The 26,788-nt window shown below is 34.0% G+C and overlaps 1 protein-coding gene across 5 annotated transcripts in view; it reads right to left on the bottom strand.

The window, feature by feature from the left end:
• The window catches only part of adgrg2a (adhesion G protein-coupled receptor G2a), a 39,113-nt gene extending 15,759 nt beyond the window's left edge, over positions 1–23,354 (bottom strand). For 3 of the 5 annotated variants that reach the window (XM_051097863.1, XM_051097867.1, XM_051097866.1), the window contains exons 1-18: positions 23,153–23,354; positions 14,991–15,091; positions 9,283–9,870; positions 6,372–6,425; positions 5,023–5,067; positions 4,705–4,764; positions 2,778–3,236; positions 2,522–2,569; positions 2,343–2,410; positions 2,146–2,238; positions 1,999–2,036; positions 1,771–1,901; positions 1,490–1,607; positions 910–968; positions 787–831; positions 625–692; positions 449–492; positions 45–87 (exon numbers count right to left, since the gene is read on the bottom strand). In XM_051097863.1, coding sequence (XP_050953820.1) covers positions 45–87; positions 449–492; positions 625–692; positions 787–831; positions 910–968; positions 1,490–1,607; positions 1,771–1,901; positions 1,999–2,036; positions 2,146–2,238; positions 2,343–2,410; positions 2,522–2,569; positions 2,778–3,236; positions 4,705–4,764; positions 5,023–5,067; positions 6,372–6,425; positions 9,283–9,870; positions 14,991–15,090 — 2,061 coding nt within the window. In that variant the 5' untranslated portion in view covers position 15,091; positions 23,153–23,354. Of the gene's footprint in view, positions 1–44; positions 88–448; positions 493–624; positions 693–786; positions 832–909; positions 969–1,489; positions 1,608–1,770; positions 1,902–1,998; positions 2,037–2,145; positions 2,239–2,342; positions 2,411–2,521; positions 2,570–2,777; positions 3,237–4,704; positions 4,765–5,022; positions 5,068–6,371; positions 6,426–9,282; positions 9,871–12,861; positions 12,941–14,990; positions 15,092–20,862; positions 20,923–23,152 lie in introns of those variants that run through there. The other 2 variants (XM_051097864.1, XM_051097865.1) reach the window with 2 other exon arrangements.
• Between the last annotated feature and the right edge of the window lie 3,434 nt (positions 23,355–26,788).

The following is a 26,788-nucleotide window of genomic DNA, read 5'->3' as shown; positions in this document are numbered from 1 at the left end:
AACAAGATTATTTTACTGAAGATGGAAAACAAATGGATGTTTACCTGATACAACGTGGATACTTCATTAAAAGAATTACACAGAGACCTATGAACATAAAACATGACCAACCATAAAAAATCGCATATAATAATTAACTTTCATTTACACTACCAGTCAAAAGTTTTTGAACAGCAAGATTTTTAATGTTTTTTTAAAGAAGTCTCTTCTGCTCACCAAGCCTGCATTTATTTGATCCAAAATAAACAGTTTAAAAGAACAGCATGAAATAGAAATCTTTTAAAAACATTATAAACATCTTTAGTGTTACTGTTATCATTTTAATGTGTCCTTAAAAGTATTAATTTCTTAAGTATTAAAATCTTAAAAAAAAAAACTTACTGAGCACTTACTGAATTGTTCAACATTACTGTATATATGTTATTTTTCATAGAAATTGTAGACATACCCTTGCATACTGGAGTCGCTGCAGGGAGTGCTCAACTGTACTGCCTATTGAATGGAACAAAATAAGACAATAACCATATTTTGTCATTCACAGTGGTAAAACACTAATGCAACTTGAAAATCTTGATTTAGCAATGTTTTTACCTATTTGCAAAAACCTTTTCTACAAAAACTCACCATGTTCTGAATGTAGATGAAATTCACATCTGGGCTTGTAATATTTAGACGAACAGCATAATATGTCTCTAAAAACGAGGCAGAAGAGAGAACTTGGAGTCTGATTGGTCCATGGCACATACTTGTGCATACTCATACATGGATCAGTTATGTTGCACTCACCGCTGTTGGTGGACACGTGACACTCACAATATTGTTGGTTCTCAACTAAAAAAACAAAATGTAATTTTTAAATATAATACTGGTATTAGTCAAATAGTAAGTCCAATGAGTAATAACACTAACCTTCACAGGACTGAATAGCAACCAAGTCGTTAGGAACAAAGCCATTTTCCTTATAAGAACTAATGCAAGAAAGAGCGAACATTGGGAAATTAATAATACAATCTCACATAAATGTTGTAAACACTAAAATGTGACCCTGGACTACAACACATAAGTAGCTCTGGTGTATTTGTAGCAATAGCCAACAATGCATTGTATTGTATAAACTTTTTATGGCAAAAAATCATTATGATATGAAGATCATGTTCCATGAAGATATTCTGTACACTTCCTACCGTAAATATATCAAAAATTAATTTTTGATTATTAATACGCATTGCTACGAACTTTATTTGGACAACTTTAAAGGTGATTTTCTCAATATTTAGATTTTTTGGCACCCTCAGATTCCATATTTTTAAATAGTTGTATCTCAGCCAAATATTGAAAGCTTATTCAGCTTTAAGATGATGTATAATCTCAATTTAAAAAAATTGACCCTTATGTCTGGTTTTGTGGTCCAGAGTCACAAATATCAAAATCGCATGCCGCAGGACTAATTTAAACGTGTGCCAAGTCTATAATCAGTAGCATATCCTACCATGTGACGCTGACAGGCCCCTGGGTGTTGCAGACATCATCATAAGACATTGAAGATGTGCAGTGCACAAAATCACCTCCAGGGGGTGAAATATTCTGCTCTGGGCACAGGCCTTTGCCTATATACAAAAGCCATATAACAATGTGATTGTTACAGGATCAAACAGACCACTTTTATTATGCTTTTAAGGTGTTTTTTGTTATTTTGAAACCATTCACTTTCACGTTCGGAATAACAAATAGGTGAATATTATGACAGAATTGTTAGCTTGTCTCACTCACCCACTCTTTCAACATCTCCCATAAGCTGAATCTGGATCGATTGGTTTATAATACTATTTTGCAACAGCCTTCGGAGGATGCACGTATTCACAGGTTGGCTCAGCTGGAGCAGCACAGTGCAGTTTGTCCTCCTGTAAGAATGGGGGAAGTACCAGCGTTACTTGATGTTATAATTACAATGAGACCATGCTTGTTGTGTAACTTAGAGAATTAGAAAGTTTGACTTACTGGATGTTCTGCTTGGCATCACATCTAACTTCAGCAGTCTAATATGAATGGAAAAAGACATTTTATAGTGATGCACTGTTGGAGAACATCAAAGTTCAGCCCTGACCGTTTTTTTGTTTTCAATTTTTACAAAAAAATGCTACCTACCGCAAAGACTATGTCAGTTTGGCATGATGTAGTATCCATTCCTGTTGTCGAAACTCCAGCAGAGCAGGTGCTTTTATTAAAGAGATCTGAAAACTGATTATAGAGGGGGTTTATTAATTATTATTATTATTAGTAGTAGTAGTAGTAGCAGTATTTTTAGGGAATGTTTTTTTAATTAAAAATAAAAATGCTCATACCCAAATTTGAATCTCTTCCTCTGTCATATCAGAGCCATTCACTTCCACAAGCATCCAGTAGTATGATGCTGTGACGTAAGAAGAGAGATATTATTACACACCCCCAGGAATCACCACTTTTAATCTAAAAGATGTCTGAGAATAAAATAGGCTTTGTCTAAAAATGTTTTCTTTCTTACATTCATTAGCGCAGTACTGGGAAAAGTTACACTGTACCACGAATGAGTCTGAAACAAATGAAAAGACACATCAAACCATTGAAACATTAGGATTAATTTTATAATGTATAAATAATGTAATATGTGGCAGAATGAGAGAACGAAGGTAAGGAATTTAATTTAATATCCTGTAATTATCACCGAAATAGAAGCCATCTGTCTTTTTCCAAAAAAGAAGAAAAAAGACATAATCAGAACGCAGCGATAATAGCCGTACCTGTGAATAATACATTGGACGTCGTTGTTCGTAGAACCGCTGTCTGATTGGTTACTTGAGTCATGACAGTTGGTGCAGCGGAAGAGCTCGCTGTCATATGATTGACTGTTGTTTTGAAAGTTATGTGATTGCTTGAAAGTGTCTGGGCAGATATTGACATGCTCTGGGTAGTCTGAGTGGTTATGTAAGATGTAGGTGAGGCTGGAGTTGGAGGCGACGTGATTAATTCACTAGCATTTGGCACGGTATTTGTGTTACTAACAGCTGAACCAGTCAGCGCTGGTGTGATAGTGTTTGATGTGGTAGCTGATATGAGGGGAATTTCTGTTGATGCAATGGGAGTAATTGAAGACGTGGATGTTGTTGAAGTGAGTCCTTCAGGTTTTGATGTGGTTGTGGCTTGTGAGGTTGAAGCAGAGGGTGTGCTTACGATATGACTTGAGGACTTTAAGTCCTCTCCTGTGTGAAAGAAAAGAAAAGGAATTAGTTTTGATTGCTGCACCATGTAGAATGCATTTCACCATCACAAATATATGTGAAATAAGGCATCATAATGCTATAAATTATGCATAAAAATATAAACACTACAATTTAGTGCTTTGAAGCATTTTATATTTATTCCAAAATAAGAACTCAAGGCAGTAACAATTCAAACAATATACTGTATTTGTGAACTTGTTCAGCTTTACTTTTTAGTAGGTAACTATTTGTTTTTAATTCGCAAATGCGGAACGCGCACAAAGAGGCGGGATTTATCACATGAACCAATCACAGCCGAACATAACCAGTCATATCCAATCATATGTGACCATGGACCACAAAACCAGTCATAAGAGTCAGTTTTTTGAAATTGATATTCATCATCTGAACGCTAAAACAATAAGCTTTCCATTGATGTATGGTTTGTTTTGAACAATATTTATAGGAACAATGTTTATAGAACAATATTTAGTTAGTTGTCGAGATACAACTATTTGAAAATCTGTAATCTGAGTGTGGAAAAAAATCTAAATACTGAGAAAATCACCATTAAAGTTGTCCAAATTAAGTTAGCAATGCATATTAATAAGTTTTGATATATTTACAGTAGGAAATTTACAAAATATCTTCATGGAACATGATCTCTACTTAATATCCTAATGATTTTTGGCATAAAAGAAAACCCGATAATTTTGACCCATGCAATGTATTTTTGGCTATTGCCTCAAATGAAGAGTTTATTTGCAAAAACAGATAACTCCATTTTATATATTTTCAGAAATTACATTTTTTTATTGTGCATTCCAAGTAATATCAATCAAACTGCAGTTGGGTTGTTTTTATTAAGTAGTAATAACTTAAGTAAAGTAGTAACTAAAGTAGTAACTAAAGTAGTAACTTACAAAAATAAAGTTCACTGAAAGTATGTTTTTTATATATTAAAAGTTTGTTTTATCGTTTTGTCTTTGCAATCTTATCAGCTGACATTGTAGACTGTCTGACAAGCTTTGTTGTTTTGATCATAGACTGTATGGTTACGATTACACGCAATACAGGAAGCAGGTTTTCCCTTACCATTGTGAAGTTTCAGCTTTTATTTTTCTTTTACGCCCTGAAGAAGATATCACAGGTTTATCAAGTTCTTGGAAATTGTCCGATCGCTTTTAATCAGCTTGGACGAAACTCCTCTCAGTTAGCGCATCTTTTCAAAGTGACTAGCAGCCTTGTCACGTGACCTGAAAACAGCGCGCTGATTCGCTAAAATGGACTTAACGGCTTCTGTTCACAAACAACAAGGGCGCTTGTCGGCTTCTGCAGTAAAACGTGAACTCGCGATGCCTTGAAAGTGGAAAATACCAGCTTTTTTGACAAAACGTGTTTAGCTTTCAGAACGCGCTATGTGTGGAGAATAGTGCACAGCTCATTTCTTTGCATATTGTTTACTGACCTTGGGTGGTGGTTTTCTGTGTACTGCTAATTATGGAAGATAACATCGAGTAGAGTGGACCTTAGAAAGGCAGAGAAGGAGGAAGAAGAAAAAGTGTCATTCAACAAAGCACCAAACAAATTCAAAATGCAAATATACACAAGTACAATTCTTTGTATATCTGTATTTATATCTGCATTTACATATATTTATATGTATATATATATATATATATATATATATAAAGGTCAACAAGGTCGGATTTGAACTTGGGACACCCGAAGCGCAGCTGCGCCATATGTCGGCACGTTGCCCATGCGGTACAGATAGAACACTTACTAGATGTCGAGGCAAACTCTCGGGTGCTGGCTGGTCCTTGGGATGCTGTAAGTAGATAAAATATTAAACTTAAAATAAAAAATAGCTCAGGTTTCTCACAAAAACAGCTATGCAGTAAATGCGAAAGAACAAACACAAAATTGCACAATTTGCAGAAGTCTAATCTTTTTTGATTAAGATGCTACTGAAATGCAGATACAGCTGGTTCAACTCAACCACATAGATTTTATCCGCAACCCTGTCTAATTTAGCTTTAGATAACAAAGCACAAAATTACCTAACCCAACCGCTACTCAAAACATGTGTTTGCGTCACGCACCATGCCTGAAGCAGGCATGCCTTTTCAGTGCAGCATGCCGTGAGATCGAGGACAATAGGCTACATTTGCAGAGGAGTGGAAATGACATTTGACGCTAAAGCACTGTTGTACCTTCTCAAGCAGTATTGATTCCTGGGAACTACTGTAATTTTTAAATTAATGATGCCTTCAAGTTTTAAATTGTTACTATTTAATGCAGCTCATGCTCATGAGTTTTTTAACTTTCTGTTTAGAAGTTTACTAGACATTTTACTTTTTTGATATTTAATTCAGATATTTCAATTATTTTTCCTTTTTTGTGCCCTTTTTAGATGGTCGAAGTAGCTGTTTTATGATGTAAACGTACATGCTGTTAATAATCATTATTAAGGTAGTTTCTCTGACACATGTACTATATTCCAAATCTTCTAAAGCTGTTTAATACCTTTTCAGCTAATTCATTTGCTGAAAATCCTGCTATCTATAATTTATTTGCACACATTCAATTTAAAACATAATGTTGTAATTAGTCATAAGAAAGCAGCTTGGACATTCTGCAAATATATTACATTGTTTTTCCTTGAAAATAAGCAAACGTGTTCTAATAAACTGTCCTCTTTCTCAAAAACAGCCTTTAAAATTCATATTCTTCTTTATAGCGAATTGGTTTGTTCTGATGCTTATGCAAATCAAGGGTTTTCAAAACATTTCTGTACCTGGAGCCTCCCCTCCTGCACATTTTGGGTAAAACCCTTATTTAAAACAGCTGAATTATTAGATTACTCCTTGACCAGGAAACCTCCAAAATGTGTCTTGCTGGGAAGCCCCAGGAACAGTTTGAAAAACTGTGTAATGCAAATGAACTGATTCCTTAATTACATATTGGACTGTACAGTATCTGCTCAATTTTAATTCTGCCACACTTTTAAAAAAATGCAACTTTAATTTCTGAATAGCTTATAGTTTGGGATGTAACTTCCCCAAGACAGTGACCCACCACCACACTACAATAGTACTCAGTGAAGCGGATTCACACTTGCACTGCACTTACTGGATAGGACTGTTGTTCCGTCTATACTGCGTTTCTTACGCAGATGCCCTATACCTAAAAGATGAAATATAGAAATAGAATTGGCATGCACAAATGATAGAAAGACAAGAGCAAGCGAGTGTTGTTACTACCGCCCTTCTTGTACCCTGCATCAACATCTGATCTGATCATTTCAATCAGGTTTTCAATCCAGCCTCGGCGTCTGGATGTGTTTTTAAATGTTTCAAATATCCTGTAGGATATTTGAAATTGATTCGACTTTATAATTTCCTGTGGAGGAGAAAAGGCATGTCTTATATAGTGAACTGATTCAGGTCTGGAAACGAGAGGCCAGATTTGATCTGACGTATATCGGATCACTGATTTATTTATTTTTTCAACTTTCAGCATTTACTAATGCACTGTTAAAACCACAAGTTGTGTTTGTTAACATTAGTTAATGTACTGTGAACTAACATGAACAAACAATGAACGACTGTAGTTTTATTAACTAATATTAACAAAGATTAATAAATAGTGTAATAAATGTATTCATTGATCATTCATGCTAGTTATACATTAACTAACGTTAACAAATGACACCTTATTGTAAAGAATTATCATTAAATCATTATGGGTTGATAAAGAAAATAACTATCAATAAGATACAGTTTAGATTTACAACAAATGCAGCTAAGGAGAAGGGCTACAAAATACGAGTTCTTGACTTCTTTGGGATACAGGTGCAGAAAAAGATGGTCAGATGATCGGATGTTACCTTCTGATGCAGGAAACAGGCAAGGCTAGTGACTCCCCTGTTGGAAAATCCATATTAAGCCACTAACTGTGTGTTGGAACATGATAACTGGCTTCGAGCTGGTTCAAAGTAGTCATTAGCCTATCCTAGCTAGTCTTTATATAGTCTAAATTGGTCATTAACTGGTTAAAGCTGGTAATAAGATGGTGCTTGTTCTTCATTAGCTAGATCTACCTAGTCTTTAGCTGATCCTAGCTACTCTTCAAGTGATCCAAGCTGGTAATTAGATGTTCATAGCTAGTCATTAGGTAGTTTAACTTGTTCGTTAGCTGATAATTGTTACTTATTATTCAAACTACAAATATAAGGAGGTAGAAACAAACTGGTTACCAGCTGGTCATACTAGCTTAAAGGATTAGTTCACTCCAGAATCAAAAAATGTACTGATAATTTACTCACCCCTATGTCACCCAACATTTCTTCATGTCTTTCTTTCTTCAGTCAAGAAGAAATTGAGCTTTTTGAGGAAAACATTTCAGGTTGATGGTTGACTTCAGTAGGGATCAACAGGTCTAATTTGCATTCCAAATTTCCATGCAGCTTCAAAGGGCTCTAAATGATCCCAGCCAATGAATAAGGTTCTTATCTAGCAAAACAATCTGTCATTTTCTAAAAAAAATAAAATAAACATTTATGTACTTTTAAACCACAAATGCTTGTCTTGCACTAGCTCTGCAAGGACATGTGTGACATAGTGGAAGTACCAACCAAACATGCAAAGAAAGTCAAACGGCCCTCATAAAATAAAGTATGTTGGAGTAGAAAATGATTTTTTTGCACTACCCTACACTGTAAAAAACAATTTGTTGAGTCAACTTAAAATAATTTGCAACCTGGCTGCCTTAAAAGTTTAAGTTCAGTCAACTCAAAAAAAAAGTTTATTCAACTTGAAATGTTAAATTATACTAAGTGACAACTTATATATTTGAGTTGAATCAACTTAAAATTTTAAGGCAGCTGGGTTACTTACCCAAGTTTAGCAAACACAAATATCTAAGTTGTTACTTAGTACAACTTAACATTTCAAGTTGACTAAACTTATTTTAGTTGACTGAACCTAAAATTTTAAGGCAGCAGAGTAACAAATTATTTTAAGCTGACTCAACAAATTGTGTTTTTGATTTTTTAGAGTGTACCTTTTTGAATCGAAGTACACAAATGGAAAACTAACCACACGTGACCTTTCCAACATGATTATGTAATGCATGAAAGTGAAAGATGAGCATTTGTGGTTAAAAAGTATGTACATTTTTATTTTTATTTTTTTAGAAAAAATCGGTTTGCTAGATAAGAACCTTATTCCTCAGCTGGGGTTGTGTAGAGCCCTTTGAAGCTGCATTGAAACTGCAATTTGGACATTCAACCCGTTGATCCCCACTGAAGTCCACTGTATGGAGAAAAATCCTGGAATGTTTTCCTCAAAAACCTTAATTTCTATTCAACTGAAAAAAAGAAAGACATGAACATCTTGGAAGACATGGGGGGGGGGGGTGAGAAAATGATCAGGACATTTATTTTCAGGAATGATCTAATCATATAAAGTGGTCATACTGGTTTTTGGAATTTGGAAACTAGTCAACCAGCTCAGGAGAAATCACGTGGTGGGTAAACACGCTGCTAATGACCACTTTTGACCAGCTAGAAACCAGCTACCATGTTCCAATATGCAGCTACTAGCTAACGCTGGATTTTCCAACAGGATCATAATTTTATCTATAAATAATACATGCGTGAAAGTGAGTTTTCTTAAGTTGTTAAATTAGTGAATTCATGCAACATTAAAACATGCATCATCTTCATCATGCATGTATGTGAAAACGCTACAAACAAAATGTCCCAACCAATCCGTATGCTGGTCTTTACAAGCAAGATGTCTGTTTGAACAGTTCAGTCAGCAACATTAAAGCTTTAAACAGCTTTAAAGACATTACAAAAAAAACTACCGTGCATACTTTTAGTTCAGAGAGAGACAGCGCTTCAGGCTGTTTATGGTTTGCAGAGTTTATCTGACTCTGGCTTACACAGTCATTAGGCAAATTATCATTGCTATTTTCAGCCCGCCTCTTATCAACCACCGGTTAAACAGGCTTCCCTTTTGTGAATCTCTGTACTCACCGCATTGCAACGTATAATCTTTGACTCTAGCCTGGGCTCGTGTGACGGCCCAGAGTCGTGAGTCCCAGCCAATTACCGTCCCATCCTCACAGGCCCTGTGCTCTCCAACATCGTCCCATATGCGGAACAGGTAGAGCTCCACGGTGGCCAATTTCGCCCCAGGGGAGGCTTCGCTTGCTTGGCATCCCAGCAGAAGGCGTCCTGAAGGAGGGATTGCTCGGGCAATGGCGGTCCGCTGGTATACTTCCGAGTTGTCACCTATCGTCAGGCTGAAGCTTTTGTGAGGGGCGTCCCACCGTAGACATATGTGGTACCAGCGACGAGCGGTCAGCTGGACAGTGAACTGGTGGCGTACACCCAAGAGCCAGGCGTACAGGTTGTTTGCATCCCCCTGCAGGGCAAGTTCATAGCGGGGTGCAGGGGCCGAGACGTAGCTAAATGCTGTCCACTCGCCTGGGGAAAGGACTTGTACGTCCACGCATACCGTCGTTTGAAAGAGCACAGGCATACGCCCCTGCTCTTGTAAAGTCCAGTGGTCATCACACCCTTGCAGGACGGCCTTAGCGTCTGACATAAAGAAGCCATCCACTAGGGGGAGAGAGAAAGATTTTTCACAATTTTTAAAAAAAATATGACTCCTATGTATAAGTAGTTTTAATGTTATCGGCATCAGTCCAGTAAATAAACAGTCCGATATATACAAACCAATAGATTATAGCAAAATGACCCTGCAGCCTCACATTTATTTGTATTGTATTGGAATACATTTATATATAAGTACACCTTAAATCTCTTGCATTTAAAGACAGAGATCATACAATATATGGAGGGCCAAATTACTCAAAATTAAATAATTAAATAAATGTTGAAATATATATATACATTTAAATATTTAATTATTTACTTATTTATGCATCTATTTATTTAAATATTTATTTATGCATTTATTTATTTAAGTATTTATTTACGCATTTATTTATGCATTTATTTATTGCCTCCACATTTCATTTTGAGGTTTGCGGTTGTTGGCACGTCACTTAACAATAGTGGGCGTAACCTTTCCACCTCGATTTCTTTGTTCTTTCTAGATTAGGCGCTTTTTTTTTTTGTTTTCGCATCATAAATAAATTCTTGTTTATACTAGATAAACAAAGAATTAAATAATTAAATAAATATTTAAATAAATTAATAATTAAATAAAAATATATTTATATAAATAAATATTTATACATTTATGCTTTTAATAATTAAATTTTGCATTTAATGATTTATTTATATATTTCAACATTTATTTAATTATTTAATTTTGAGTAATTTGGCCCTCCATAACAATCCTTATTAACAGTGATATTAAAACCCATTTTAGGCATCATTTTTAAAAAAGTAAAGTATTGTGCAATAAAGAAATTCTCCAAATAAAGTTTAATTACAATTTTATATCAGTAAGTCTTAAGTGATACGTCAATAAATATGTTAATGGATTTGAATTAACAAAAATTAAATAAATGTATTTTAAATAAATGATGGCTTAGGTTTATTACCGTTAAACACAATAAAATAAAAGACCTGCAAAATATAGAATTAAATCTTATATTGCCCTATATATCAGTTATTATATTATATTATTAATATATCTGTTGTATTCATACAAATAATTATTTTAGTCCAGCAAGTAAACAGACTGATATATACAAACCAATAAATTATAGCGAAATGACTCTCCTGCCTCACATAATTTCTATTATTTCTAGCATTCTTAAATTATTAATAAAATAAAATATTTCTCTGAGCCACTGAGATTATTATTATTTTTTTAATTCATCGTAAATAAGAGTTTTGATTCTTTATTCCTTTTTATATTTGTAAAAGTTATACACTCTCAAAAATAAAGGTTCTTTTTTGGTATCAGTGGTTCTATGAAGAACCTTGAACATCCAAACAACCTTTCAAATGCAGAAAATGTCTTTTTTTTCTTTAAAGTCAAAAAGTTTTTTTTTTTTCTTTTAATTTTTAAAATTTTCTTCAAAATGGTTCTTTTAGGAACTGTTCACTAAAAGTTTTTTTTGGGGAACCAAAATGGTTCTTTTATAGCATCACTGCAAAAAAAAAAAAAAAAAAAAAACCTTTTGGAACCTTTGTTTTTAAGAGTGTAAGATAAAATTTGGATTCACAACCCAATTTACTTAATTTAAATGCAGGACAAGGGATAAAAAAAATGACATCTTGGAAACATCACTTCAAAAGTAAAAACAGCTTCAAGGCAGGGCAAATAATTCATTTATTAATATTGTTTTATTTATGTATTTCACTTTTTGATGAAAGATTCCAAAGATTTCTTTGGAATAACGATCCAGTCATTTCAATAGGAATGTATGCGATCTGGAATTTTGCTTGAGGGTGAATGATTTCAGAGTTCATGTTGGTCACGTAGATTTGCCTTGTTGACCAACAGAAAGCTGCTTGATTATAAAGAGACTTCATAGAGTACATGGCTACATTACTGGCAATTGAAACATGAACTTTTTGGCCACATAATTTCGCACCTGAACATGCACTGTACTTTAAAACCCAGAACATGTTCTAAGAAAGTACATGCCATCGGTTTTGATTTCATACAGACTTTAACCTAGTTATTTATTTATTTATTTATTTTTAAAAGGTTAGCATCACCCTGAAGAATGTCATCTGTCAAAGGCAATGATTGTCTATATGACCACTGACATTTACTAGATTAACAACTCTGACTTGTAAAGACAGTGTACCCTTTTTTCTGTTACATTTTAACACAACCTTCACACCGTCACATTATCTCTTAAATCTAATCCCCCCTGATCTGTCCAGTTTACCACTTCCCCATAAGGCCTGTCAGTTTCATAAAGCTTCTGTTTGATTCTTTTAAAAACACACAACCAGCTAAAACTGGCTGGCCCAGATTTGGCCTGAAAGGAACAACGTGACAGCCATATGTTGATTGATATTATGTACGTGTGCAAGTCTAACATACCATGAATACTTCTAAAGGTGCGACATACACCTGACTATGTCTAAATAAAACTCATGACTAGCTGCTAATTCTGAGCATTTACCCGACTTTAGCCAGGCCAGACGCCATATTTAATGACGATGGATGGATGTACATTCCGTTCTTTATACATGTATGTTCTAGGTCACATCTACAGTTGTTTGTCTACTGGAAACATTTTGTTAAGACATTTTTTCAAAGTTCTTTCATCTACACACAACTGAATGGATTGTAATTCAATCCCTTACAGCCTTGTTTTCATTTGTGTAAAATAAAATGATGCTGTTCATTCTTTAAAGCACTAATGCTACGAACTTCCTTTATCCTGACAGTGTTTTACCTATTAGCATTTAGTATTTGGGAATAGCTAGTGAAAACTAGTGATGCTACTAACTAACTGCATTTGTTTATAGTACTTGTTAGCTAGTACATTCTTAAAAATAAAAATGCTTTAAAAGGTTCTTCACAGCGATGCCATAGAAGAACCATTTTTGGTTCCACAAAGAACCATTTAGTCAAAGGTTCTTAATAAACATCTTTTTCTTACCTTTTCTTACCTTTTTAGAATCTGAAGAATCTTCTTTTGCCACAAATAAGCTTTTGTGAAGCAGAAAGGTTCTTCAGATGTTAAAGGTTCTTTATGGAACAAATTATACAAAAATTAACTAGGAACAGCAAATGTGTAATAAAAAGTTTTTAAACATCCTATGAAAAAACACTAGAATTCTAAAATTAATACACTGGATTGCAGAATACACTACCATTTAATAGTTTGAGGTTGGTTAAATTATTTTATGTTTTTGAAAGAAGTCTCTTATGTTCTTCAAGGCTGCATTTGTTTGATAAAAATACAGTTAAAACAGGTATATTTTAAAATATTATTACAAACGAAAAAAACTGTTTTCTATGGAAGACCATTTCCACCATAGGTTTTATCTCACAATTCTGAATTTTTTCTCACAAATGCAAGTTTGTATCTTGCAGTTCTGACCTTTTTCTCTGAATTGTAAGATATAAATTCGCAATTGCGAGCTATAAAGTCCAATATTTGAAGAGGAATCAGGATCTGTTTTCAGAATTGCAAGTTTATATCTCACAATTCTGACTTCTAATTGCTCCTAATTGCATGTTATAAAGTCAGAATTGCAATATAAACTTGAAATTCTGAGAAAAAAGTCAGAACTGTGAGTTTATATCTTACAATTCTCACTTTATAACTCATAATTGCGAGTTTATATTATGGAATTCTGACTTTATTTCTCAGAATTGCAAGTTCATGTATATAAACTTGCAATTCTGAGAAAAAAGTCGGAATTGCGAGTTTATATCACACAATTCTGACTTCTTTTATCAGAATTGTTTATATCTCACAATTCTGAGAAAAAAAGTCATAATTGCGAGATGTAAACTCGCAATTGTAAGAACAAAAGTCAGAATTGTGAGATAAAATGTCACAATTACCTTTTTTATTCATTGGCGGAAATTTGTTTCCATACAATTCTGAGTTTATACTGTATGTTCTTTCTGTCGCAAGTCAGAACAGCAAAATATAAAGCTACAGAAGTTATAAAATATAAAGTCAGAATTGCAAGAAATGCAAACTTAGTAACTTTGCAGAGTCTGCATTTTGCAATTCACATCCTCATATCTTGCAATTGTGACTTTTTATCTCTGAATTCTAAGTTTACAGTTGAATTCTTATGTTTTCTTCTTACTCACAATTGTTTAGAGCTTGCAGTTCCATGTGTTTATATCTCACATTTGCGAGTTAACATCTCCAAATTCTACATGTACAGTAAGTATCTTAACTATTGCTTTTGATCAATTTAATATGCCCTTGCCGAAGGAAAGTCATAATTTCATTAAAAAAAATTACTCACACCAAACCTTTCAAAGGTAGGGTACATAGTGTATAGTGCATCATTTGAAACACAATTAGGCACTTTCCCCCCTTTGCTCTGTAAGTGTTGTGTTGGTGGTTTCTCTTGGGGAATGAGGAGTGAAATGCTCTGAATCCCTTTATCTTCCCTGTGATCATTACTAATTAATTCATTAAAGCTAGGACAATCATGCTGTGGGCCACTGGACTCCTCCACATTATCCCATCCACTCTGTCTTGCGCTCTCCTTCAGCTGGATGCCCTCTGGGTGTGTGAATTCTCCTGGTATTACTAGTATTTATTATTAAATTCAATCTAAAACGTGATCAGATTCCATAATGGCGTTTTAAAAAAACGCTGCCCCCCAAAAAAGTTTTGAGTTTGTCTTCAGCACAGCTGACTCAGTCCCTCCTGTTTGCAATTTACAGCCTCCTTCCTTTCTTATTAATCGTTTTACTACTTGAAGGAGTTTTATAGACTTGTACAGGAGTGCTGGCAAGCAATTAAGCAAATGCTGTCTTAGGAGGATTTCTGGGCTTGATTCTCAGCCAAAGTATTGTTCATTTTCAGGCTCTCTCTCTTCTCTGTACCTTGCTCATATAGAAAACGAAAGAGAAATAGTGCATGCAGATGTACAATAATTTTCACATCATCTTTTTCAGTTTTGCTCACCCCAAAATGTCACATAAAATGGTGTTGCTAGAATTTATAGCACAAGTTTAGACTTTAGTCTCACAAGTCCTTCTGTTATTCTATGTGTTTTAGAGCAAATAAAGTTTGGTTAAAATATTAGTATACTGTACTAACCTTGAGGGAGAAGGTTAACCCAAAGACAGAGGAGCCAGACGAAGTGATGTGCGGACTTCTTGTATCGTCCACTCAGGTGCTTGCTGTGCTTGTAAAGCATCCTTCAAAGACAAAACAAAGGAACTCTTTTGTTCAAAGATAGAAAAGAAGAAGTGTTTTTATCTAACACAATAACAGGGTGTAACTGAGAGAAGTTCATTACTACTACAAAGCTCTTTCAGTTTGTCAGGCAACGTGAAATTGAAAATGGACCCTGTTTATGTTCTCAATGCAAATTTATGGCCTTATACCTATCCTTGGAGTCTTTTATCGAAATAATAACAATTTACATATTAATTTCCTCTTTGTCTGATATCACAAATCTTTTTTTCAATCCCTTTCCAACTAACTAATGTCAACTTTTCATAATCCAATCAAAGCCTGGTTAATAAAATAAGATTACATTAACTTTTCCATATATTTGCCCCCTGAAATTGATTTCCAGGGCCATTTTTTACATTGGTTTTTATTTTTTACATTTTTATAATAACCTTATTATTATATGTTTGTCTTTAATGTCAAATACTTATATTTACCAATTTACTTTAATCAATATTTCAAACTGTTGTCAATAACAATAGACTGTTTACAAATGTATAAATTATACATGTAAAAATCAGAAGCTCATAAAGCTGCAGTATTATGCCAAAAATCATTATTGTAGATTATCGTTGGCACGTCACAAGCTTCACAGGCTTCAACATGTTGGTCCATGACGTTAGTCTATTCTAGCACAAGTTAAAAAACTCCCGTTATAATCGGTGAAGCTACAAAATTAATCTTTTATTTACATTGTATCTGCACTGTGTTGTTTATGATAAGGGGGTTTTAAGCTCTGGCGTTTTCAACGCTGCCTAATATAAGCGTTTCTGATTGGCGCGTTTTCAGTGCTGACTAATCTAAGCACCTCTGATTGGTTGATGCATTCAACAGAAACACATTTGATTGGTTATAAAGCTCAACGCTGTACAAAACAACAAGTAGACGCAATCTAATGCAGTGTGAACAAATCTAAATGTAATTCTGAGAATTGACAGTTTTCATTCATTTTCACATTTCATTTTAATTCTGACAGCCGTAATACATTGTTAAATTGTGCAGGGACATTTTTTTTTGCCCCTTTGTCTTTAATTTACAGGGCATTTTTGTTCATTTTCACCCTTTGTTAATTTCCGAGATGCACAGGTACGTCTCGGAGATGTCTATTTGATGTTTGCATTTACATCTGCAAGATGTATTTTTTAGATTGTTTGCTCATCTGCAATACGTCTATAGGACGTTTACTATCAGATGTCAAATAGACATTTATTAGATGTCTTTATGATGTTTATGATTTAGAATGTATTCAAAACTGACATCTTACAGACGTCTGTCAGATGTTTGCACACAGCAGATGCTTTCAGATCAAGTGATCTTTAACAGACATCTTGCAGACGTACGCGTGCTATCTGGGTTGTATATGTTCTGTACACTCCATATTTCTTCCCTGATAGCGCACACACGACTGGGAGACGTCTATTTGACGTCTGCATTTACATCTGGAAGACATTTTTTAGAACGTTTGCTCATCTGCAATATGTCTATAGGACGTTTCCTATTAGATGTCTTTAAGATGTTTGTGAATTAGAATGTGTGTAAAACTGACATCTTACAGATGTCTGTCAGATGTTTGTACACAGCAGATGCTTTCCAGATCAAGTGATCTTTAACATCTTGCAGACGTACACATGTGCTATCTGTGTTTGTTCCTTTCTAGTACCAGCATTTTTATTTATTTATTTTTATTGCCATTGTGTGAGTAGCTGAATGTCACCAAACAGACAAACAAATACCCATAAATGGCATCATTTGACTATACTTCTACTATACAAACAAATGTAACAGGGTGGGTACATTTGTATATTTCTGTATGTTTAAAGGTTAGCTGCAATCAGATATTGATGTTGGTCATTAGTGTTGCACTCAAGTGCTGTCTAAAATGGTGCTCTTGGTCTGTGCACATGCCTTAGACTTTTGTGCTACAAAAGTTCATGGTGACTTAGATCTCTATAAAAGAGGATAAAAGCCCAACTTGATTTGAAGATGGAAAAGACAGGAAATGTTAAATGTCTGTGGCTAGTTTACAGTAATAAGACAGACTGAGGTGGCTTTCGCATTTAAAGTGATTGAATGGATGTGTGGGGATGTTTGAATAAAACTCTGATGAAATGCTCCTGGTTTACTGTCTGGACAAAAGCAGACAGGCATTACTGTGCGAGAGGCTGTAATTCTGTCTAATGTAAAGTGGCAGTGAACTTACTGCATTCTTTTTCATCAAATCTGTCTGGCTGTTTATTCATTCAGCCACTCACACAATCTCTCCTGCTCTCGTCCTCTATCTTTCTCTTTCTATCACAGGCTTAATTTCCAACAAGGTCAAATGTACATGGATATGCATTAGCACTCCCAGATAATGCAGTTGTTCTGTTACCACATACAGCCATGGAATTAAAATGCATTTAGTCAACGGCTGCCAGGGCTGGGTGACATGGACAAAAAAAATGATCACAATAATTTTTTTCATATCAGTCAATATCGGTAAGTATCATGATAAACGTCACATTTTTATTTCTTTCAAATTTAAAGGCAGATTTTTGCTCCTATGTGAAAGTTGTAAAAGCCAGATGTTTAATTGTGGTTTTAAACTATTCCTTATGGTCAGAACATGACAAACACTTCCATGTTTTTTTAAATTCTTTACACTTTTCCAGTTTTCCTTAACAAAATAAATATCTCAATAGAAAAATATAATTGTTTCAAATCAAGAAACAGGTTTGTGTTGCTTGATAATATTAATAATGTAACATTTAACTGTTAATATCTCAAATAATATAACACGTAACTGTTAATACCACAAATATAGCAATTCAGTACCAAGGTAAAAATGTAATATGGCTTCTAGGTATTTGTATCTAAAGCAATAGTCTGAATACATTAAGTATAAATGCATAAACACTATAGCTTAATCACAAAAAAATACTGTAATTATATTCCATTATTCCTCCTTCAACACATTTAATACATGTCTACATTAATAATAAGACCTATATTAAAATTCAACACGAATACCCACATTTCTGACACAAATACCATGGCGCAGTTGGTGTTACTACAGTAAATCTATGGTAAATGATAGCGATTTGTTGATTAAAAAGCCTTCTATAAACCGAATTAGGCTATTCACACTGGATCTCACAGTGCTGTTTAGTTGTTGCATGACCGAGATTCATCAGTGAGTGAAGGCATCTGCTTTGGTAAGTTCGCGCCACGCCACCATTTGAACTTTGAGCCGAGCGCATAAATGGTCCCAGTTGACACGCTTTAAATGACTAGCGCTCTTTCGTTCGCTTATGCCGCATAAACATTATATTGAACATTTATTGAGCTCTTGTTATTGTTTATTGAGGAAATTTGTATTGCGCGATAATTATCGTTCACAAGCCCCAGGTGAAACATCCTTTTTGCCCAGTAATGATGCATACCAGCAGGTACCAGATTGTTTTCTGATTTTGCTAAGCTACTGTATAAATCTATTTTTACATAAACAGTAAATTTGTTGTGATTATATTCTACTGTATACAGAAATCAGCTAAAAAATAGAGGTTAAAAGGTTGTACCGTGTGCTCATTTAGCAAGCACTTGCATTCAGTAATTGTGATAACAACATCACAACCTGAGCTCAATTAAAACCCATTTCTCAACATGAAAACAATAATCAGCTCAAGTGTTCACACTCCAATTAGAATCTCAGGATGTATAAAAGGCCCACAGGTGAGGTAATTTGCATTGGAACAATGAAACTGAACAACAAAGAGAAGTGCAGGTTAAATATTATAATAACATCCACCTAGGTGTCTGTATATCTATATTGTTTTAGTGAAGTTATCTAGTGTTTGAGAGCTGAATTGATATTTATGTGCAACATCTATGTGTTGGAAGCTGTTAGGAAAACTTAATGGTTATCAGTTTTTGCCTCAGGGTTTTTTTTTTAATTTTTTGCACAAATATGTGGCGAGCAATGTTGTAACATATCTTTTATTTGATTCTTTGCTGTTCACGAGCAGTAGTGGGCAGTAACGAAGTAGTTGTACTTCGTTACTGTACTTAAGTACATTTTTCAAGTATCTGTACTTTACTGGAGTACTTTTATTTTGAGTAACTTTCACTTTTACTGCACTACATTCCAAAGCGTAAGATCGTACTTTTTACTTCACTACATTTTATAAAACATATCGTTACTCCTTTGCTACGTGCTCTGAGACGCAGAAGCGGTGTCTGATTCATGAACAAATTGATTCTTTTCAATGAACATGTTAAATTGATTCGCCAGTCGCACCAAACGATTCATTCACGAATTAGAATAATAAGGATTAATTATTGTAACTGAAAGTCATATTTACGTCAAAGCTGTCCGTTGTTTGTGAATTACATCTGCTGTAAAAGGTGATCTGTTTCTGAAATGCTTGAATTCAGACACATCAGCATCAGTGTCTCTGTTTTAGGTCAAAAACAAAAAAATGTAATAAAATTAACAAACAAACAGATTAAATAAAATAACTCATGCACCTTCGTATTCCCCGCTGCTGTAACGTTAGCAGTTTTATTAAAATGCTACGCATGTAACCCTAAGTGACGTCTGTTTTTATATTGTTTAGCAACAGTAGAAATTTTTATATTGTTTGGATCAACTAGAATAGACAGATATGAATGTTTATTAATAACCATACTGAAAATAAGTAAATGTTGTTAGCTGATGCTAACTGTCTAGCTAACAAGCTAGCTGGTGCTAAGCTGAGGTAATTTTCAGATATAAAGTCCAAATCCGAGGGAAAAAGAAAGGATGTGATGTTCAGAACATGGTAACTACAGTAATTATTGAAGTGGGAAGTGATGCCCTCTGGGGGCATTTGGCCAGGGGTGTTTTTACACAGACAATGTTTGAAAGGAAGAAATCATTATGAAAATATAATTATATTTTCCTTAAAATGTTCTTGCTAACTTCAGGCCTTATTCTTATGTCATACAGTATATAACTGTGACGTTATGCAAACAACAAGCTTTAAAACACTTTTTTCTTATTGGTGAAAATTAGATGGTCAAATCTGTTTTCTCTCAGGTACATCGCAGTGTAAGCTTCACATTGAATATTACTACATCACTCTCATCAGCATAGTCCATATCAACAACAAAAATGTATTTTTACTCCATATAGTGGTTATTTTGGGAAATCCCAGGTATTTTGAGCAGTAGGATTTTAAAAAATGTGCTATTATAAAATTCAATTAAGTAGCCTATATAAAATTGCAACATAAATCTATCAGTACTTTTTTACTTAAGTACATAAAAAATCGTGTACTTTTGTACTTTCACTTGAGTAAAATTGAAAGAGGAGCACTTTTACTTTTACTGGAGTAATATTTTATTATACGTATCTGTACTTTTACTCAAGTACTTGACTTGTGTACTTCGTCCACCACTGTTCACGAGTATTTTGAAAACCACAGTCTACTTCCTCCTTCCTCTTTCGTCCAGCATGTGTTATTGTCCCTGATGAACCATAGAGTAATGTTACCTACAGGTTTATTATATAACATTGTTTAATCTTTTTAAAATCTAGACCTAAAACAAATGAGGTTGAGAATCCTGTTGGCCAGAGAAGTCAAATAAATACTGCGTGTTATTGTCGTTTCTGGAATGCAAGCAGGTTAGACAACATTTAAATGTGCTCATAATCTCCAGCCATCTATTCATAGCTAAAAGAATAGTCTAGATTACAGATGCACATGTCTCATACCTCAAAAGACCCCATACATTGGTTTATCTGTCTGTCTTTCCAGGAAATATATTTGTCTGCCTGGGCAAAACAAAACAGTAGTGATTGTTAACTGTAAATAATTTAGTAATGTAAACACACTTCACTATATTAGAAAGTGGACATTAAGAAATATGAATAAGAACTTATCACCTGACCCGAAGTGACCCAACATCTCTGCACCATTGTAGTTGATAATGAGCATTAAGGTAAAAATGCATATGAATGTATAAGGGAAACTGTATGATAAGTTATGCAGCTTTTCACAGTTTTGTCACCATTTTGTGACCATTTCCAGTGGTTGTATTATATATACACTACCACTCAAAAGTTTCGGCATCTTAAAAGTCTCTTACGCTCATCAAGCATTTATTTGATCAAAAATATAGAAAAAAAAAACAATAACACTGCAAAATGTTATTACAATATAAAATAATGGTTTTTATTTTAACATACTTTAAGATATAATTTATTCATGTGATGCAAAGCTGAATTTTCATCAGCTGCTACTAGAGTCTTAAGTGTCACACGATCCTTCAGAAATTATTCTAATATGTTGATTTATTATTAGAATTATCAATGTTGGAAACAGTTGTGCTGCCAATTTTTTTTATTTTGGAACCTGTGATTCTTTTTTCAGGATTCTTTGATGAATAACAAGTTAAAAAGAACAGCATTTATTCAAAATATAAGTCTTTTCTAACAATGTAAATTTATGATATTACGTTTTATTGATTTAAGACATCCTTGGTGAATAAAAGTATTAATTTCTTTCAAAAAAAAAAGAAAGAATACAAATCTACGGACCCCAAACTTTTGAACAGTATTGTATTGTTAGAAAAGATTTCTATTTTAAACAAATGCTGTTTTAAAAAAAAAAAAACTTAGTCATTAGGGAATCCTGAAAAAAAAAGTATCACATGTTCCAAACAAATATTAAGCAACACAACTGTTTCCAGCACTGATAATAAATCAGTATATTAGAATGATTTCTGAAGGATCATGTGACACTTAAGACCAGTTTTGGGGAAAGTTACTTTTAAAAGTAACATTACAATTTAACTAATTACGTTAGTTACTTTTTATGTTAAGTAATGCGTTATATTACTTATGCGTTACTTTTTAAATCTGGGCAGGGCTTGCTTCTTTGTTTTTAATATAAAACAATTCTAATGTAAAAGCCCTTTTACACCAAAAGTGAAATGAATTCACCTCAGGCTGAAAGAAAAGTACATTTATGCAGGAGATCACTCTTCAGCTATAAAAAAAATGAAGCAGAAATGTTAGTTATCTAAAGTAATTTTTGCTTATTAGTATGGCTGAACTGCATCATCGAAGTTCGCAGCAAAGACACTGGTTAATAAAATACTGAATCTGTTTTTTGTGAGTGAGATGAATTAATGCATGTTCATATTTAGTCTAGAATACAGTAACATCATGTTTACTCCCAATTTCTTGACAGGAGACTTGTCAATCAATAAACTGGAAAAAAGTAACTGCAGTTACTTTGAAAAAGTAACTCAGATATTTTCTTAGAGAATTCAAAAGTAATGCGTTACTTTACTAGTTACTTGAAAAAAGTAATATTATTACGTAACTCAAGTTACCTGTAATGCGTTACCCCCAACACTGCTTAAGACTGGAGTAACAGCTGATAAAAATTCGGCTTTGCAAAACAGGAATAAATTATATTTTAAAGTATATTAAAATAAAAACCATTATTTCATATTGTAATAACATTTTGCAGTGTTATTGTATTCCATTATGTTTTTCTTGAAGAGCATAAGAGACTTCTTTAAAAAACATTACAAGTCCTACTGATCCCTAACTTTTGAGCGGTATATATATATATATATATACACATATATATATATATATATATATATATATATATATATATATACATATATTGATTTCTATTCTTGTGGTCTCCCAATAAATACAAGGTCATAGAGGCTGCAACGAACAACACACACACACACACACACACACACACACACACACACACATATATATATATATATATATATATAGCGAAATGTTGTTTAAATTTTAGATTTGTGTATTTTAGATGGAAGGCGTCACATTGCTGAACCTGTCAATCAAACTTTCAAGTCGAGCATTGATTTCTATCTCTCTCCTGACTTTTATTTTTGTGCTTAAACTTTGTAAGTAGCATTTCTATGTTTAAAAATACCTACAAGTACTCATTTTTCTTGTCAGGCTTGTGTAACACATCTGTCTGGATTTGTTCATGAAGTCTGTCGCTCACCTGGTGTCGTCGCTGCCGTCGAGATGCGCCTGAAGACATCCTAAATTCGCGGCTCTGTCACCGCTCTTAACTCCATCCAAACTGCTCCACGTGAAATAAATCCCAGTGCTGGTCGACCTGTGCTTCGGTTTACAACTGTCACGAATTAACAGGTAAGGAAAAACAAGAACGCAATGCAGTTTCAAAACAGGATAAAGTTAAAAAGACAGCTCTTGAGGTTAAAAAAAATGCGGTGACACTCCCATTATTGTGAGAACTTCGTGTTTCCAATAAGAGGATGACACGCCTTCCTCTATTCAACACTTAGTGACTTTTCAGTGAGCAGTACTGACGTTTTTCTTTGTCGTAGTCTCTATAGTTATTATATTATCCATCTCTTATGTAGCCTGATGACTGATGTTGTTACTGAAGTGTTTCCACTTTTCATTAATAAGACTTAAAAGATTATCCTAGAAGATTGTTACATTTCCTGGCAGTAGTATTATTTGTAGGCTATAAATGTTATAATGAGATAAAGAGATTTTTTGAAAAGCACTCTTACTGTCTTTTACCATGGTTACTTAATGAAAAGTGATCTGGTGGCAACTGGTTCTTTTAGGCACAGCATGGACCAGGATGTGGACTCAGACATTTCCTGGACCCTTGGTGGCCTGTCAGTGGAGGTAAAGCATGCCCATCTGTGCATGCCTTGTGTCAGCCCTTCAGGGTTCTTCTTGCTCTTTCTCAGGGGTCAGACACCCTGGCTGTTTTCAGGATTGCTTGTTGAGAGCGGTGCTAACGTCACACAGGCAGCTCAAATATTCCATGACTTAGCAGGTGTCTTTGCATAGCATGCCTTTCACCTAACCACGTAAAATGCGTCAGATGTAAAGACAGACAGGTATTTTTTTTTAAGCAAGTTTATGTTTCTCTGATAGCTCATCCAAAAATAGAATTTCGTCATGCTTTTTGACGTTCTTCAAACACAAAAGGAGATCTAATGCAGAATGCTCTCGCTGCTCTTTTCCATACTATGAAAGTGAATGTTGACTAGGAGCTGTACAGCTCTAAATATGACAAAAAAGTCTTAGAAGTAGTCTGTGTGACTTTTGTATCTACATCAGAAGCCATATGACAGCTTTACTTTTAAAATTTGTTATGTAATATGGTTATGAGACACAATAAGTATGTTAACATGCAATTATTTTCATCGGTTTAATGAATATAAGCCAATTACAGATTCTGAAAGTTCAGTTTTTTTATATGCACCCTAAATTTTGCAAACATATTCTCATATTTGTTTATAGTACATGTGAATTACTTGTACATATGCACAGTGCTTGGTCACTGCTTTCAAAACTAGAGAAAGCAAACGTAAGTAGAATTATCATTTTGCCTTGATGACATATCCAAACATGTGACCCTTTATATTTGTAGCAATTGCCAAAAATACATTGTATGCGTCAAAATGACCATTTATTCTTTTATGCCAAAAATCATTAGGATATGAAGTAAAGATCAGGTTCCATGAAGATATTTTGTACATTTCCTACCATAAATATATAAAAATAAAATTTTGATTAGTAATATGCACAACTTTAAAGGTGATTTTCTTAATATTTAGATTTTTTGCACCCTCAGATTCTAGATTTTCAAATAGTTGTATCCCAGCCAAATATCCTAACAAACCATACATCAATGGAATGCTCATTTATTCAGCTTTCAAATGATGTAAATCTCAATTTTAAAAAATTTACCCTTATGATTGGTTTTGTGGTCCAGGGTCACGTATGTCAGAATTATGAATATGTCACAATTATTAATAACTATTTAGTCTCCTCTACTGACCAGTTTGTAAGATGTAAATAAAGAAACACACATTGTAATGCACATTTGCACATATGTAATCATTCGCTGTGCATGTGTGCAAGGTATTTTTTGAATTCAGTAGAGAAAATTGTCAGATTCGAAAATTTACATGCTTAATTTTTCCTGATTTGATTATTTTATTGGATTAAGTTATACTGCGTCAGCAAGCACCACACGTATGCGTCGTGGAACTATTGTGAATGCACGGCGAAGACGAGGAATTGTTGAATAAAGTTGTTATTTTTTTTTCTTTGGCACAAAAAGTATTCTCGTAGCTTTATAAAATTAAGGTTGAACCACTGATGTCACATGGACTATTTTAACAATATCCTTACTACCTTTCCAGGCTTTGAACGTGTCAGTTGCGTTGCTGTCTATGCAGGGTCAGAAAACTCAAAATCATGCTTTGTTTGCATAAAGGCTTTTCAGTCCAGTTCAGGCATCAGTAGTAACAGATAATTTGGTTGCGTGTAAATATAGCTTGTGAGACCAATGTGTTTTTTTTTCTGTTCCTTATATACAGTTATGGCTTCACACAACTTGAAATATAGTGTGTGAGTCCTGTGGTCCCCTTCCATAATGGTATTAGCTGTTTTGAAGCTTGACAACTACTTGTCACCATTTACTTTTGTTTTATGGAAAAGAGCAGTATGAACAGCATTTTTGTATTCCATGAAAGCAAGTCATACTGTTTTTTTTTTTTTAACAAATGATGTGAATAAATGATGACAGCTTTATTTTGGATGAAGTACTACTACACTCTTAAAAATAAAGGTGCTTCACGATGCCGTAGAAGAACCTTTCTGTCTAAATGGTTCCATAAAGAACCTTCACAAAAGGTTCTTTGTGGCGAAAGGAGGTTCTTCAGAGGTTCTTCAGATTAAGGTAAGAAAGAGATGGTTCTTTAAAGAACCTTTGACTGAATCATTCTTTGTGGAACCAAAAATGGTTCTTCTATGGCATCGCTGTGAAGAACCTTTTAAAGCACCTTTATTTTTAAGAGTGTACTCCTTTAAATATCAAGAATAGGGACTTGAAAATGTAGGAAACATGCTGTTTATGGCTTGCTGGGTGAAAGTGACAGAGAAAAATGATGTACGGAGGAGCACAGACCGGTTTAACATCCCCCGCCCCCCCAACTCTCCTGTTAGCCTCTTTGTGGTTGCTCTCTTTCTCTCTCTCACACACACACAAAAAAAGACACCTGTGAAAATGGTCCTGACACTTACAGCAGATCACCTTTTCTATTACACAGGGTGTGGATCCCTGGGGCCCCTTTATCTCTTTTTCCTCTTTCTTTGTCAAGCTCGGAAATAAGCTTAGTATGTTGTTGTGTATAAGTTCAAACTTATAAGTTTGTTTTTATTGATCTTTTCTCATTTTTTTTTTCAGTTTGGACCCTAACCAAGGTTTGAACTGCCATATTGAGTAATTTTTTACAGAATGGTCGATTAAGAGCAAATCTTTTAAACACATTTTAAAATAATCACTACAGTACGATTTACTGTGTTTTGTAAGAATCAGACGTCTGAGACCACTCAAAAATGAAAATGCATCTAATTTAGTTTTTAATAGTATGTTTTTTTCATTTAATTATGCTATCATGATTATGAAGTTATGTAGAATGATTTAAGATTATTTGACAATGTTCCATAGAGCATTTTGTGGTTTAAAGTATGCAAAGCATTAGCTTTTGTATCATTTATATACTATTAGTGTTTAATAATATTTTGAGTTAGCTTTTATTTTTATATTTCAAGTTCAATTTAAGTTTTTAATTTTGTTTGT

Source organism: Labeo rohita, chromosome 24 (genome assembly GCF_022985175.1).
Source record: "Labeo rohita strain BAU-BD-2019 chromosome 24, IGBB_LRoh.1.0, whole genome shotgun sequence".
Lineage (NCBI taxonomy): Eukaryota > Metazoa > Chordata > Actinopteri > Cypriniformes > Cyprinidae > Labeo > Labeo rohita.
This window is presented reverse-complemented; position numbering and strand designations above follow the sequence as displayed.